This window comes from Leiobunum rupestre, chromosome 4 (assembly GCF_980474605.1).
Source record: "Leiobunum rupestre chromosome 4, qqLeiRupe1.1.hap1, whole genome shotgun sequence".
Classification (NCBI taxonomy): domain Eukaryota; kingdom Metazoa; phylum Arthropoda; class Arachnida; order Opiliones; family Sclerosomatidae; genus Leiobunum; species Leiobunum rupestre.
The window spans coordinates 54,400,774-54,417,304 of NC_143387.1; the positions used below are offsets into that span (position 1 = coordinate 54,400,774).

At 39.3% G+C, this 16,531-nt stretch overlaps 2 protein-coding genes across 2 annotated transcripts; both read left to right on the plus strand.

The window, feature by feature from the left end:
- Window positions 1-10,348: 10,348 nt before the first annotated feature.
- Window positions 10,349-11,287, plus strand: LOC149948311 (cathepsin S-like). Its single transcript, XM_090172206.1, has 4 exons — window positions 10,349-10,502; window positions 10,602-10,757; window positions 10,841-11,137; window positions 11,208-11,287. The coding sequence occupies exons 1-3, from the start codon at window positions 10,368-10,370 to the stop codon at window positions 11,084-11,086; spliced, it is 537 nt and encodes a 178-aa protein (XP_090028332.1). The 5' UTR covers window positions 10,349-10,367; the 3' UTR covers window positions 11,087-11,137; window positions 11,208-11,287.
- Window positions 11,288-11,603: 316 nt separating this feature from the next.
- LOC149948312 (cathepsin L-like proteinase) lies at window positions 11,604-12,320 on the plus strand. Its single transcript, XM_090172207.1, has 3 exons — window positions 11,604-11,808; window positions 11,977-12,084; window positions 12,157-12,320. The coding sequence occupies exons 1-3, from the start codon at window positions 11,627-11,629 to the stop codon at window positions 12,269-12,271; spliced, it is 405 nt and encodes a 134-aa protein (XP_090028333.1). The 5' UTR covers window positions 11,604-11,626; the 3' UTR covers window positions 12,272-12,320.
- Window positions 12,321-16,531: the final 4,211 nt, after the last annotated feature.

Genomic DNA, 16,531 nt, shown 5'->3' on the forward strand with positions numbered 1-16,531 from the left:
GAGTTAAATAGCATCTTTAAAGCTGTTAATAGGCCCTTTTGTTAGAGTTAAATAACACCTTTAAAAGTGTTAATACGCCCTTTATTAAGAGTTAAATAACACCTTTAAAAGTGTTAATACGCCCTTTATTAAGAGTTAAATCACACCTTTAAAAGTGTTAATACGCCCTTTATTAAGAGTTAAATCACACCTTTAAAAGTGTTAATACGCCATTTTGTTAGAGTTAAATCACACCTTTAAAAGTGTTAATACGCCCTTTTGTTAGAGTTAAATCATACCTTTAAAAGTGTTAATACGCCCTTTTGTTAGAGTTAAATCATACCTTTAAAAGTGTTAATACGCCCTTTATTAAAGTGTTGGTTGCACGAGAAATCGATTGTAATAAAAACGCATGAATGCGGGCTTGTTTTGAAGCCCAGGAGGACATTCTCTTTCCAAAAATGTCATTGTCGTAACGAATTTCCAAGCCTAAGTGTGTTAACTTTGAGTTCGAAACCGACCTTTTTCGCTCCTCAAAATCCTGAAATTTTCGGCGAATTTCTCTAATCCGTAGCACGAGCAATTTGGGGCAAATCAAAGCTGTACTTTTATCCCTAAAATAGAAGGAACTGAAGTGGAGGGATTCTGTTTACTTGTAGAAGTTTTCAAACCAGAGGTTTTTAATCATAATATTAGGCTTATTATCGAAATAAAAAATATATTTTTTACGCGCGAGCGACCCGACGTTTAACAAAAACTTTACGAGGAGCCTTCGGTTTCATATCGTTTTTCTACTATACGTAGGCTTGGGTATGCCTATTTCAATTACTACTGCGTAGGACTTTTTCCTGGGTGTTAAAACAACCCTCTTTTAATCCCAGATGTAAAGAAATGTATTACAGACAATTAGCCAATCATACGCTTCACATTTTCTGACGTCATGGGTGCCGAGAAAATCTGGAAATTCACCGAAAAACTCGATTTCCACCATTTCTACTTCTTTTTATAATAATTCAAAGACCACTTAACCGATTTTGATGAAATTTTCTGTACTTGCTATAAAATGTTTGCTCTTTCTAATGGATTATTAATTAGCCATAGCTAAAATTTCGTGCAACCAACACTTTAAGAGTTAAATCACACCTTTAAAAGTGTTAATACGCCATTTTTAATAGTTAAATAACAATATTAAATCTACAACGCCTGGGCCAATGAAATGATCCATAAACCCGAATTTCACCATCACGCAAAGCATATGAATTCTATACAACAGACCTGGTCGGAGACGATCAGCCATTACGCCTTAAGTAATATTTTCATCGACGGTGATCACTTATGAAAAATGAGATGAAGGCATTTTTTGTTCTTATGCTATCAATAATCAGTAGTTTTTTATGCATATTTTATCTCTCTGTCATTCTGTTTTTTAGCAGATAAGAATACTTTTTGTCGCGCTTGGTTTTCGGTATAAAACATCCGGGTATGATTGTTCCTTGTTGCAGTTAAAATTACGTCTTAGGCAAAACATGTTCGTTGTGGCGTTGCTTTGCGTTACCTAACGTTTTTGTAAATTGTCTGCTTAATTTTACCGCTGCGCCCGGTTTGTCGTGCTGTAAACTGCAACACTTTTTCCTATGGTTATTTTAACTAATAAAAGGTTTTTAGAACACTACAAAAATGACATAGTAACACCATTAAAATTGTTATTGAGCTCTTGTAGGTGGAATGTACCTTTCAAAAAGGCATTTTAACACCTTTATAGGTGTTATTTATCTCTTTCCAAGTGAATTTACACCTTTAAAAGTCTGATTTTACACCTTTAAAAGTCTGATTTTACACCTTTAAAAGTCTGATTTTACACCTTTAAAAGTCTGAGTTTACACCTTTAAGAGTGTTATATTACACCTTTAAAAGTCTTATTTTACACCTTTAAAAGTCTGATTTTACACCTTTAAGAGTGTTATTTTATTCTTTAAAATGGCTTATTTACACCTCTAAAGGTTACTTTTAACTCCTTCACGGGTGTGATTTTACTCCTGAAATGGGTGTATTAACATCTTTAAAGGTGTGATTTAAAGCTTACAAGTTGCAAAATGACTATTTAAAGGTGTGTTATTACACGGTTATTGGTAATATTTTCTGTCACAAACAAAGAATGATAAAACAGTTTAAATAGTGTGGAAAAGGAGTTTTAAATCTCATTTCTTACACCGTATTTTTAACACAAAAATCTTGAAGGTGTTAATACGGGGTTTGATTTGTGTAATAAAATGCCCCTAGCAGTGTCAAATTTCGACTCATGAAAAAGTGTACAAATAGTGTTCAAATGGTTTGAATCAACACCCCAATTTCTTAGAGTGCACTAAATAGAGAATATGTTGTCTAATTATAATACTCTACAATGGTTTTACACTGCAAATTTGAGGTACATTTAAAGAACACAATAAAAACACATTAAGATCACCTAGAACGGTATCGATTTAAGATCACATACACTTAAGGAATGTTTGAAGAACACATACAAAGTATCCTAAAAGTGCTCTAATCATGTTCTTAGCACTTTTCAACGTTCTTAAAACGTTCACATTATATGAACTAAAAATGTTCTTATGATCTAAAAGTGTGCTTTTAAAGTGAACTTAATATGTTCTGAAAGTGTATGGTGCACTTAAATTCCCAATTTAAGAGCACCTAAAGTGTTCTACAGATGTTGTTTTTGGAAGTGTACTTAAAATGTTCCTGGAAAAATAAAAATCAATTTCATGGAATTTTATTTACATTTAATTAGAAATAAAATAAAAATCAATTTAATGGAAATGTATTTACACTTAATTACAAATAAAATAAAAACAATTTAAAGGAATTTTATTTACATTTAATTACCAATAAAAATGAAAATTAATTTAATGAAATTTTAATTTGAAATAGAGATTAATTTAAGAATATAATAATTCTATTTGTTTAAATAAAAAAACCTATTTTAAATTGATTCAGAAAGGGATTTTAGTAGGAAATAAGACTTCACCAAGAATTCTGAGATACAGTCGACTCGGTTCAAACTGGCAGAAGTATTAGATTATTTTGTTGTTTCGCACTTTGAATAGTTGAGAAATAACACCTGGTGGCAGTACTTGACCATTACAAACCAAATTGTTTTTTTCCTATACTTTTTGTTATCCACTGGCAGCTGTATTAGATTATTTTGGTGTTTCGCACTTTGAATATATGATTAATAACACCTGGTGTCAGGGCCGAATCTAGGATCTGTAGACCCCTAGGCTGACTTGTGGTGCGGGCCCTTTCAAGGGCGTATTTAAGGGGGGGGGTTTGGGGGTTCAACCCCCCCCCCCCCCCCCGAAATGCTGATGACTGGCGGGGGGTGCCCAATAAAAATCAGTGAAACTTCCGTCAGCACCCCCCACCCCTTGAAATTTTCCCTCAAAACCCCCCCTGAAATAAAATCCTGGATACGCCCTTGGGCCCTTCAGGGGGAATCCTGAAATCGTATTTTAAAGAAATTTTTATGACTAAAATCCTGATAAGACTATTAAAGCTATTTATGAAATTTTTTACATTTTCCTTTTGTGGTGCGGGCCCCTTTGTGGTGCGGGCCCCTAGGCTGCAGCCTAGATAGCCTGTGCGTAAAAACGGCCCTGCCTGGTGGCAATACTTGACCATTACAAACCATAATTGTTTTTCCCATACTTTTTGTTATCCACTGGCAGCTGTATTCGATTATTTTGGTCACTGGCACTTTGAATAATTGAGAAATAGTACCTGGGGCAGTACTTGACCATTACAAACCAGATTTGTGTTTTTTTCTCATACTTTTTGTTATCCACTGCGAGCAGTATTAGATTATTTTGGTCGCTCTCAGCCTCACACTGAGTAGTTAAGAAATAGCACCCATTACGAATGGTCAAGTACTGTAAACTAGGTGCTATTTCGCAACTAATATTAGTGCAAAACACCAAAATAATATAATAGGGCTGCCAGTGGTTTTTAAACTGAAAAAAATAATATTCTGAATCAAAAAGTGTTGAATGTGTTCAAAACCTTAACACGTTTTCCTGTGTAATATGAAAAACTAGAGACATCTCAAGATCACTTTGAAAGAATAGTGTTCTTGATATGCGAACTAAACGTTCTTGAAATGTAAAGTGTGAAAATTTTAATTCTACAATTTTAGAACACTTGAACACTTAAATAACACCATGGTTTACAAGAAGAACACATAATGATGTTTAAGAACATTGTGAGTTCACATAGACACATTACAAGATCACATGGGAGCACATAAGTGTTCTCGACATGTTCTCTAAATGTACCTCAAATTTGCAGTGTGACAACCTTATCGTTTAGCTGTTTTGTATCTTAGCTTCCTTTGCCATTAATAAACGACGATCTCCAGTAAAGTCGTTTTTTCGAAGAATTGGATAGATTCATGGCCATCTCTTATAACAAGGGCTTTATCATAATACAAGTGGCAATGATAGAGCTGACTGTTGCTTTAAGCCTTGTTTGTTGAAATATATATTCGCCTGAAGTAGCTAGCGCTAGGTATAAAACCCAAAGATACATTTTTAAGTCTTTTCAAAGTTTGAGTTACTATTCCTCCTTAAATTTGTTGATGAATAAATAGCGTCTTCGAGTAATCACCTCCATCTTGTTTCACCTAAAATCTCCGAAAGACTGCAAAATGTCAGAAGCGCAAACGAGATACGCTGGACGTTTTCTGTCTAGGCTAACATTTCGTAAGCCTTTGTTAGTTCTTCCAATTTCTCCTTCTGGGAATTTAGAATTACTTCTTTCTTGATTATGGTTGAAAGATGTCACTGTTTGTTTGGACAATTTTTGCCTTTCTTTCATCAACTTCCAGTTTTTTTTCTATAACGACTTCCTTCTCAGGAACACCCACAATTTATCATTTTGGAGAGACTGCAGCTCTAAACTCATAGCGTTTTTCTTAATGGCTAATTTTTCAAGGTAGCTTTCTTCTTGGTCTTTACTATGTGTTTAAGCATAAGTTTATAATATACTAGCTCCCTATAAGTTAGAATCCGCCATAGATCTAACGTTAACAGCGGTTTCTCCCTTAAAAAATCAAATCCGGTATACGTGACTCCCTGCGGCGATTTTTGACCCTATCTCTTTAGCTTTTTCACCTTCCGTCGAGAGCGGAAACGGCTATCTCCATGGATACGAGACGCACAGAAGCGCGCGAAGTTAGCACATACATAGAGCGGATAAGTATTTTCGTAAAATATTCGTAGCTGATCTCTTCGTGAGAACACGCGTTAGGCTTAACTGCCTTTTTTTCCCGTCGTTGAAACGAAATCAGATTTCACCGGGAATCTCTTTTCGATTTTTCGCCATAAGATGGCGACTTCGACGTCTCGGGAGAAATCGCGCTTACCACGCAGCTTATGTACGATTCTTACTTATATGAACTTCGAATGAAGTTGAAACCTGTCCAGCCTCGGTGTTTGGCATTATGCAGTAGGTCTATAGCTGGTCTTCAAGTAAAGTTACAATAGTTAAATTTCACTTACGAATTCAAGGCAAAAGTTCGACTATTCTGACACCATGTTTCGTATGTCCATGACTACACGAAGTAAATATATAAAAAGATACATTTCATTTGTATGATCAAGCAGACTACAACAATGAGTATTTTCATAATAAAAAGGGGAAAGTGACGCAAACAGCGATAACGTGATAACTAAGTACATCTAATATCACAAACTGCACAGTGAAAAATATCACTCTGAACCGTACCATGGTTCCCTTAAGCTCGCTGACTCTAGTATCACTACCAATCACCGCATGATTCGCGTTAAGGTGCCCGTATACATCGACGACAACATTTTCATTCATAATTTTCTTGTCTTGCCCGAGCTCAGTGCGCCGGTTATTCTCGGTTCCGACTTCTTACGTAAGCACCGCGTCGTTCTTTCCCCCCATACCGGTCAGTTCGGTTTCGTCGCCCCCGGAGAAAATTTTCCAACCCGGTGGTCCCCCTTCGCGAAACCAACTCCTCTCGGTACGGCAACCTCGAAAGTCCCCGCGGTTACGTTTTCGCCTCCCTCGGAACCCCAGTGCAATGGACCCATCGTTTCCGGGTGCCCGATTGCTCAACCCGTTGTGGTCAACACCTCGTACGACCTCGTGGCTCACGTACATACCATGCTAAAGGACTTTCCCGACGTTCTCAACGATGTCCCTGGACGTACCAACCTCATCGAACACGAAATCGACACCGGCGATGAGAAACCGCGTCGCGCGTTTCCTTACCGGGTTTCTCCAGCTCGCGCTCGCGTCGTATCCGAAAAAATTGCGGAAATGCTGGCTGCTGACGTAATAGAACCATCATATTCTCCGTGGAGCTCCCCGATTGTTTTAGTACCAAAGAAAAAAGATGGATCGTTTCGGTTTTGTGTCGACTTCCGCGTTTTAAATCGCTTTACGGTAGGTGACGCTCTACAAATGCGTACCGTGAACCAAGTGTTAGACGTGTTGCAAGGTGCTACCGTGTTTTCTACATTGGACATGAAAAGCGGATTCTGGCAAATTCCTCTTGCCCCTGACGCCATGCCTAAGACCGCTTTTGTCTGCAGCGAGGGCCTCTACCAGTTCAAAGTCATGCCGTTTGGCCTGAAAAACGCGCCAATGACCTTTGAACGCTGTATGAAGCTGGCGTTGGGTGATAAACTCGGACCAAACCTCCACAAGGTTGCGGACAATTTCTTCGACGACCTTATCGTCTTCTCTCGCGCCGACTCTGATCACGTTGCCGACCTACGCTCAATATTCGAACGTCTCCGAGCAGCGAACCTCACGGTAAACCCCGAGAATTGCAAATTCGGTCATTCTGAACTGAGGTTTCTGGGCCACATTATTAGTAAAGACGGCGCGCGGATGGATCCCGAAAAAATCCGAGCAATCACCGACTTTCCGATTCCCCAAAATGATAAGGCTCTTTCTCGATTCCTAGGTCTCGCTGGCTGGTATCGACGTTTTATCGCTGGCTTCGCCAACATAGCCGAACCGCTGAACAACCTCCGACGGAAAGACGTCGCTTGGAATTGGTCCAGCGCTTGCCAGTCATCCTTTAATACACTCAAGGCTAAACTAACGTCGGATCCGATTCTCGGTTACCCCAATTTTGCCCACGCTTTCTGGGTAAAGTCCGACGCTAGCCAGGATGGTCTTGGTGGAGTTCTGAGCCAACATATCGATGGAACGGACACTGTCATCGCTTTTGCCAGCCGCACTCTCTCCCCCCAAGAGCGTAACTACAGCGCTACCGAATTATAACTTTTGGCTGTCATTTGGTGCTTAGAAAAGTGGCGCGAATATATCGAGGGCCATGAATTTCACGTGATCACCGACCACGCCGCCCTGACATGGTTATTTTCCAAACCCACTCTCTCCGGTCGACTTGCGCGCTGGGTTCTACGTTTACAAGAATTTATGCCATTTTCTGTCGAACATCGAGCTGGCAGTTTGAACGTTGTCCCCGATGCTCTTTCTCGAGCCCCTGTTGGTCCTCCTCTAGCCGACGCTCTGTATTCACCCGCCACCTTCCACGCCTTCGCGGAAGAATCCCAGGAGACGGACGACGACGAATATCTCCAACTCTGCTCCATCGAACTTAGCTCGTTAGGCGATTGGGATAATATGGCGACCACCCAAGCTAACGACCCTACCCTACGGCCAATTATCAAAGCGCTTACGTCTACCGACGCTAGGGGAAATATAGCAAAGTTTTTCCGCTTAGAAAACAAAGTTTTATATCGGGTCTGTTCAGACACAAACCCGACCGATACCGAGATTCTGAAGCTCGTTGTGCCACAAGCTCTTCGCCACGAATTCCTGCGGCAAATACACGATCATCCCTTAGCGGGACATTTTGGCATCCGGAAAACAATCCTACGTGCCGAAGCTAACCTTTTTTGGCATAAAATGCGACGCGATATTAAACACTACGTTCGCTCTTGTGTAGCCTGCCAAACATCTAAGCCTAGTAACGCGAAACCCATGGGATTCATGGTGCCCTCCCAGCCATCTCATCCAGGCGAGATAATCGCGACTGACTTACAAGGTCCATTTCCGCCAAGTCAAAAGGGAAATAAGTACCTCTTGGTGTCCATCGACTGCTTCACCCGCCTTACGTCCGCTATTCCGATCCGACGCGCAACGACAAACGTTATCGCTTCCATGCTCCGTGAGCGTGTCTTCAATGTGTGGGGATATCCAAAGTTCCTTCTATCAGACCAAGGCTCCCAATTTACCTCCTACGATCTGGACACCTTTTGCAAAGCCTGGGGCGTCACGCAACGCTGGACAACGACGTTCCACCCCCAGGCAAATCCTACAGAACGGGTTAACCGCGACCTTAAGCGTATGATGCGCTCTTATATCGACACCGACCAGAAAAAATGGGACCTTTACATCTCAGACTTCGCTTTCGCTTACAATAGTTCGGTCAACGAGTCCACTGGCACCTCTCCCTTCGAACTCGCCACCGGTAGAAAAATTCTCGGTCCTCTAGATCGCTATATCGCGACAAACCTCGCTCCTCCTCGTTCACAGAAACAAAAGGACTACCTTGAATCCACTCGTGAAAAACTCACCGAGCTCACCGACTTGGTCAAGGAACATCTACAAGTGGCTAAGGCGAAGCAGAAAAAGTATTACGACTATAACCGTCGCGAAGTCACTCTAAAACCGGGAGACCTCATTCTGCTTAAAACTCACCACCAATCCGACGCGGACAAGGGTTTCAACGCAAAATTGGCCCCCCTTTGGGAAGGTCCGTTTCGTCTCGGAGAACAATCAGACACGAAAATCAATTTTCGGGTCCACGACCTCTCAGGCAAGGACATGGGTACGAAACATGTCGAAAACATGAAGCCATATTTCGCGCGCGACACCGTGCAGCTCGATCTCGCTACGCCGCAATCATCTGGAACAACTACCTCAGCCAGGGATTCCCACCGGCCAATTCGATACGTTCGTCCACGAGCTCCTGCCGTCCCAACAGTTCCTCAGCCACGAACCGCGCCACGTTCCTACGGCAACATGTCTCTTCGTCGTTCACCAAGAGCTCCCGAACGCTACACGGCAACTGGGACGGAGTTATTGGCCCCCTGGGATACCTAGCCCCTCACGATACCGTCCCCACTCCGTTGTTAACTAAGTGATTTGTTTCATCTTAAACTTCATTAATGTTCTAATTTCTTCAAACTCTCTTTTTTCCAATTTGTTTACAATTTATTTTTTTATTTTTTATTTTTACAAGAGCTGGGGACCACCTCTCGCCTGGGGAGGGGGTGATGTAACGACGCCCTTTAGGGTCACCCCCTTTCATATACATATGGTCAGATATGGACAATGACCAACCCTTTCTCCCCTCCAGGCGAGAAATGGTTTTGGCCCACTGCGTGGGGTTTCGGAGAATTCCGAGAACGGTTGGGCAACGCGTGGAAATGTACGCGAGCCGTTTATACCTTGTGAAAATAAAGGCAGTTCTTTTTTGGATGTAAAATCATAAAGACGTCTTCGTCGTCCCGTAAATTATTCTAGATTATCATCTAAGTATTAGTTATTAAGTTTTATCATCGTAACTAATTATTTATAACGTGTTTTATCCGGGCCACGTTATATATTGTACTTTTTGGTGATGAGAGAGTCAAAGTGTGGATTGGCGTCATTCCACATCTCTCGTGAAGGAACATCCGTCTGAAACTAAGGAAACACGTATGAAATCTGAATTTTCATCAGCCATGTTGATTAACAAGTTAAAAAAGTCATAACGCCGTTTTTTATTTTCATCTGGAAATACCTGATGAACTATCACACAGTATGGAAAGCTTAACGGCTTAGGACTTTCCAGACATAGGCCTAAGTAAAATAAGGTCGTCATTTGAGGTTCTGTCGCTTGATCGAGGGTGCGCAACAAAAGAGGCAAAGACAGCCTCTTCGGTAAGCAGAGAAATTGATCGCGTTTTCCTGTTTACAAATTGCTAAGACCATTCCCACAATGTACGTTTTGCTAATGAAATTCGTAAGCTATCTCTTTCCAGATGTTTTCAAGATGATAAATTTGCAAACATCATCAATTTGTAAGGTCAAGGCTACACGCGCCTTTGAAATAAGCTCCAGAGGATATTAAAACTTGAATAAATCATAATTTTAAAATCGTTTAACGACAGGGTATTTGAATAATTGGAAAAGACCATCTGACGCGAGACAAGTGCAAATCTATTAATTGTCAAAATTTGACGTTTTAAATGTTATCCATTAATCTAAAATTAGTATAAATAATCCCACATCAACCTCGAATATATCATACTCAATCTCTAGTAACAGCAATAAAAGTAACAATGAGAATTTCCCGAAGTAGTTGTTTGCTCTTAAACATGAACAGTTTTGGGGTTGCTCTCATTTTCACCATCGCGATGTTACATGTCGTCGTAGCGGTGGACCCAAAATTAGACGACCATTGGGTAAAGTTTAAGGTAACAAAAACGAGGTCCTTTTCTTGTTGTTATAAACTGCAACGCCGTTGAAGGTTTGGGGGAAAAGCTTAAACGAAATATGATTGACAATTATTGCAGCAAGATCATGGAAAGGACTACGACACCGCGGAAGAAGAGCAGAAAAAACGAGAGCACTTTGAGAAGCACGTGAAAGTTGTGATGGAGCACAATACCAAATTCGACATGGGCTTGGAATCTTACCAGATGGCTGTCAACCATGAGCACGCAGACATAGTTGAGTCGTCGAAAGTTGAACCTAATTAGCTGGTCCGATAAGACTGCACAATATAATTTAATGCCGATCGTTTATTATTTAGCCTTTCGAAGAGTTTAAACGAACGATGCTTGGCGCCATGCCACCAGCTTTCTACGATGGCAGGAATCGAACCGATTTCTCCAAAGCACCTTCCACTCGCGCAGTAACCGCCATCGACTGGACTAAAGGTATCAGTCGCGTCACCAGCGTCAAGGAACAAGACGGTTGCGGATCCTGCTGGGCTTTAGCTATAGCGGGCGCTCTCGAAGGCCAGTTCTACACTTGCAACGAAGCTTTTCAGGATTGAGTATGCAATATATTTTGGATTGCGCTAGCGAGCCCGCCACAACAAAAGACCGTAATTGGCCCTTTCATTTGACTCTTTTTTTACCGTTTTTGATAATTATTGATCGTTTTTTTATATTCAGAAAGTTATGGATGTCAAGGTGGACGGACCGTAAAGGCCATAAATATGGTCACGGACAAGGGAGGAGTTCCTCTTTTATCGGACTATCCGTAAGAGGAAAAGGTTTGACTTTCATTTAGTTGAAAAAAAATAATAATTATGAAACTTCAGCAATTTAATTCTTGAGAGTATTCTTTAGTATACGGACTTACAAATTTTATGCTAAAGAAAGGTTCTCCAGTCAAGGCAAAATCTGGGTTTTCGGGAAAATAACTGTTATAAATATCTGTGATTATCGTAATCCGTTATAATTCTTTTTGAGAATAAAAATTATAACTCTCCAAAAACATTTTAGCTATCGCCAGTAAAATGATCTGAAAGTATTGTTCTACCGGAGTGCAGAACCAGCGAAAAATTGATGGTCTATATAGGGCTCATGAAATGCGTTTCGACTTTGAATTTCAGCAAACATCGTGTCCAACTGATAAAGATCTGATGATGCCAATCATTGGTAGGACCATAGTTGGACCGGAGGATGATGAAAATGCACTGGCCAACGCGCTGAGTACTAATGGACCACTGGCAGTTACCATTCAAGTGAATGACGATCTCCGGAATTATAAGTAAGCAACTTTTAACCCACAGTGGCGTCGCTAGGGTTAAGCCAGGTAGACTATGGTCTACCCTAAAATCATAGTCAGGGGCCTATTTAATTGGCATCCCAAATAATTTTGGGCGCAGCCACTCTAATTCAACAAGTCGATGACAACTGAGTTTGGAATCTTAATCAGGAAAGGAGTTTTCTGGTCATCGACGTGCAACAAAAAAGGCAACCACGCTGTCCTTTTGGTGGGAATGGGTACCAAGAACGGCATGGACTACTGGAAGATCAAAAATAGGTTTGCCTCTGAGTCTTCCGGAGATTCGTTAATTAAAATCTGCCATTGGTGATATTTATCTTTCGTTTGCAGTTGGGGAACCAGTTGGGGCGAGAAAGGATACATCCGAATTGCGCGCAATGCTGGAAACATGTGCTCGGTTGCAGCCTGGGCCTTCTTCCCCATACCCGATTGCTCTCAAATGTAATAACATTCCATTTCTTTCAAAAGCTATAATTGCTGTTCAATAAAATGCTTTGAGTCTACGATTTTCATTTAATGCTTACCAACCAACCCTCCAAAGTCGTTGAAATTGCCATGGAAATTCATAAATTTGACAACATCAGGGAATTATTTTGGGCTTCACGCATTGGGGAAATAGCAATGACTCCACTAGATTTTTCGGGAAGTAATATCTTAAAAACGGTTCGTTCGATAAATTTTGCTGAAATCTTCCTTTGGACATTAGTATATCGGTTTTATAAGTAAATACATTACAAAAAAAGTGAGGGATTTAAAACCAATTGTGGCGAAATCCCTAGATAACGTTACTGAACTAGTCTTTTATTCTATAATTTTTTTGCTTCGTCACTCTATTTTAAGCTAAACCTTGAAATTAACGTTCTTTTATAAGGCTTGGTGATTGATGCAAGTGCTGTTAAAAATAACTTCTGAAAATCGGTTTGGAAGCACTAATATTTACTGAATTATTTTCTAGAGTAAATCAAATGTTAATCTTACATAAAACCAATATTTTAACTTGAATTGAATATATTTGTTAATCATGATTATAACACCAATGTCGTTCAAAATTGTTATTCTATAAGTTGTAACATTTTTAAAATAATAAGCGTTGCCTAGGGGAAGCTTTAGTCCCATTCGACCGAAGGCGGTTTTTGAGGTGTCCCATTCAACCGAATTCCGCCGAAACGTGCGGTTTTTATGTGTTCCATTCGACCGAACGCTGCTATATAAATTGGCTTTTGGAATGAGCATGAATTATATTTTTATCTTCACCTAGTCAAGAAAAGTAACTGAACCAAAACTGAAATAGTAAACTTAACCAACTCTAACCTAACCTAACCTAACCTAACCTAAACATTTATCTTCGATAGTACATACCTTATAAATAAAATACCAAATCACCCCGCCAATTGGGCTACATTTTAAAATTCTTTCGGTCGAATGGGATTTCGGTCGAATGGGAATAAACGTAGGGGAATTTAGATAATTAATAAAGGATTGGCGTATTGAAGTGTTACATTGAAATAAAAAGAAATGGTTTCATTACATAAAAACGTTTTTTTAATGAAGATAGAATATTAATTTGGCAAAATGATAATTAAAACAAGTTAATAAATTCGGGCTGGTCAGGCCAAAACAAACTAAATATATACTACAAGGTTCGCATTATTCGGTTTTATGATAGTTCATGAAAATAAAATGAAAAATTTACAAAAATCACCACATCGGTCGCGAAAGGATCACTATTTAAGGCATCTTGACGTTGATAACTATTCTGTCGAATCAAGCCGTTTTGACCCCAAGGATGGACAAAGGGAGATCACGTGTACGGTTTCCAGAGCGGGAAAGGGAGCTCATGCTGGTCAGAGAGAATACTGCAACGATGTTACTTTCAAATGTTTAGGGAGCGTACATAAAAATTTACCAAATATGTTACAAAGTATTACCAAGGAGGATATCAAGGCGAGACAACTCAATTGTTTTTTTGGAAAGTGACTGGTTGACCGGCAGACACTCGTGCGCCCTAGTTAACGTGCTGAAAACAATAAGTTTGTTGTCTGCTAAATTGGCTGTTAAAATGAATTGAAAAGTTGAAACTCTAATGACTCGAAGGTAAAACAAAACCATAATATACTTTTTTAAATGTAAATAGATCAATTTAATGCGGGTGACAAAAACGTTGTCTTATTATGTACATATATTTATTTGTTAAATATAACAATGAGCCAAGTCTTACGTAAAAATAAATGATATATTTCAACTAACCTATTTGTCTTTTGGAAAGCCATTTTACTCTGTGCATCGTCGCCTTTAAAAAGGTCCAAACTTTACCACCGTAATAATTACCCATTTAAGGAAAACTCTCAGTGTGTTGTCATTCGTCCGCCATCACGAAATTCTCCCATTCACCTGTGTCTCCCCCCTCCCAAAAAAATATTGGTTTTCATGCAGAGTAACCAGAGGGCGGCAGCTTCTTGATACAGAAATCACTTTCCAAAGGCGGATTTGTCTCTCCTTCTCAGCCTATTTATGGTGGCTTTTGCTATTTACCTTTTACCAATATTGGTTGTTCGTTAAAGCCCAATGCTAAAACTATCCGGTATATCATAAGTAACATAATACGAGTAAGTATGACACTTCCTATTCTCACAACGCCAAAGACCACATAAATCATTATTTGGCTAAGGACTGACAAAGCAATTGACTATTGAATTTACGATTATATTAGTTAGCTATTTTCAAGTTTGAGACTTGAAGGCGTTTTCTCTTCTATTTATAACCATCAAACTAATTTGTCAATAATTTCGCCAGCAAAGAGAGAAATAATCGGCGAGTTTCCGGTTACGCAACTTCCAATTACGCAATCACTTTACGACAGACTATCAATAGCCGAAATCGTTCAGTGTCATACTTATCCCTTTATGATCTAGTGGTGTGATGGGGTCACTGGAGCCTGTGGGGGGCTCCGTACCCGGCTCTCAAGGTCATGTGATCGGGGCGCTGGGTCACTGGAACCTCATGGGTGTTCCATACTCGTCATTCTGTGACCTACTAAGGAGGGTAGTTTGCAGTGGAAGAGGAAGTCACTCTAGTCCTCAGCTGTGCGAGGGTGGGTCTCGGGCAGCCCATGGTGTCGCCTTTTGTTGGGCCATGATGAGGGCGTTTGTTTTCTATATGTGAGGCAGTCACGATGGCTGTCTCACTGGCCGAACGTTGTTTCGCAAAGCGCACTTTTGTCCGGGGCTGGTTGTTTTAGGTGGCCGCTGTAGTGCTTAAGGTGGAGCAGCGGGGTACAAATACATATAATTATGTCCCTTTAAGATACTTCACATTGCAATACATTTACGACCAATAAAAAGTATATTCAAATATCTTATTTAACTGGCATATGTAATTAAATGGTACACGTACAGTACTTAAAATTACAACTGTTATACTTGTTGAAGGATTTTTGTACATTGGTATTGTAATCTTGGTTGAAACATTCACGAAAATAAATCCGAAAATCGTCTGTCTTGTACAGTATTAGCACCATCACGTGCCTTCATTAGTATATGTAGCATGTTTCTTTAATAGTAAAAGTAGCGTCATGTGTCTTCTATATTTTGAGCAGTTCACAAGAATATGCTAAAACAGTTCTGTTTTAGTTAGGTTTAAAAACCAATACCCTCATCGTGTAGTCTGCTTTATAAACAAAGCAAAAAATATATAAATTCTCCAAATGCTTATTTACGCAACTAGTTTTTCTTGTCTCTCCGTTGCAACAACTTATTATTAATTAAATCGATGCAGCAAAGTACATGACCACGATATTCGATTTTAACAATGCAAAATAACTTAAGTTAAGAGTTAGTTACTAGTTCTATTAAGAATTGAATTTCATCAACGTAAACCGTTTTATGTACATCGTATAATAACAAAACTGCCCGTTTTATAAATTTTATTTCATTTTAATAGATGAAAAATTATACTACGATGTAAATTATTAGTCCCTAAATTTTTAATGCTAAGCAGTATTAATCGCAACAATCTTTTATTTTTCCATGTTTCGTGTACCCTGGCTCACCTAAAATTTATCATGATAAGTTAATTGCCAAGACCATCGGTCGTTCATAATCTTCATATAAAATGGTTTTGATTGCTGATGAGGAAAGGTTATTGTCTTAGTTAAACAAGTTTAATTTTAGTTTTGACTAAAAAATGAGCCAAAATAGCCTCATAGATAAAAAAAAATTAAACCAAATTCTAGCTTTTTCTCATCTAAGCAATTGAAACAATGTTCAGCGTGTTTAAAGTCTAGCTGCGTTTGTTGCTCCTAGACCGTACTAAGAAAATTCTGTAGTATAGCTTTCAGTTCTATTAATATGATCTTTTCTAATAAAACATGCATAGGATCATATAGGAAAATTTCACAAAAGAAGATGATCGTCCCGCTATGGGAGAAAATTCCCAATTTGATGACAGGGATTTAACTTAGAATTAGATATGACTTAAAAAAGGACCATTTGCTTATTTATACACATATTATAGGAACGTTCTTACAGGAAATATCTATGAAATGTTTTTTTTTATATTCAATTGAAATAAAATTAAGATCTAGAATATAAGTTTAAAAAATTATTTAACCATTAAGTTACGCCAATGAAGAGCTGGTTTATTTTAAATGCGGGCGGAATTACTGCAATAGAACCGGGTTCGATTCCCATCAGGCACGAATGTATTC

Bases quoted from the DNA above. Each gene is read 5' to 3' on its own strand.
- LOC149948311 (XM_090172206.1), top strand. From the start codon at position 10,368: ATGAGAATTTCCCGAAGTAGTTGTTTGCTCTTAAACATGAACAGTTTT. The intron at 10,503-10,601 runs GTAACAAAAACG...CAATTATTGCAG, and splicing joins ACCATTGGGTAAAGTTTAAG to CAAGATCATGGAAAGGACTA. The intron at 10,758-10,840 runs GTTGAGTCGTCG...TTTATTATTTAG, and splicing joins ACCATGAGCACGCAGACATA to CCTTTCGAAGAGTTTAAACG.
- LOC149948312 (XM_090172207.1), top strand. From the start codon at position 11,627: ATGCGTTTCGACTTTGAATTTCAGCAAACATCGTGTCCAACTGATAAA. The intron at 11,809-11,976 runs GTAAGCAACTTT...AATCTTAATCAG, and splicing joins GACGATCTCCGGAATTATAA to GAAAGGAGTTTTCTGGTCAT. The intron at 12,085-12,156 runs GTTTGCCTCTGA...TTTCGTTTGCAG, and splicing joins TACTGGAAGATCAAAAATAG to TTGGGGAACCAGTTGGGGCG.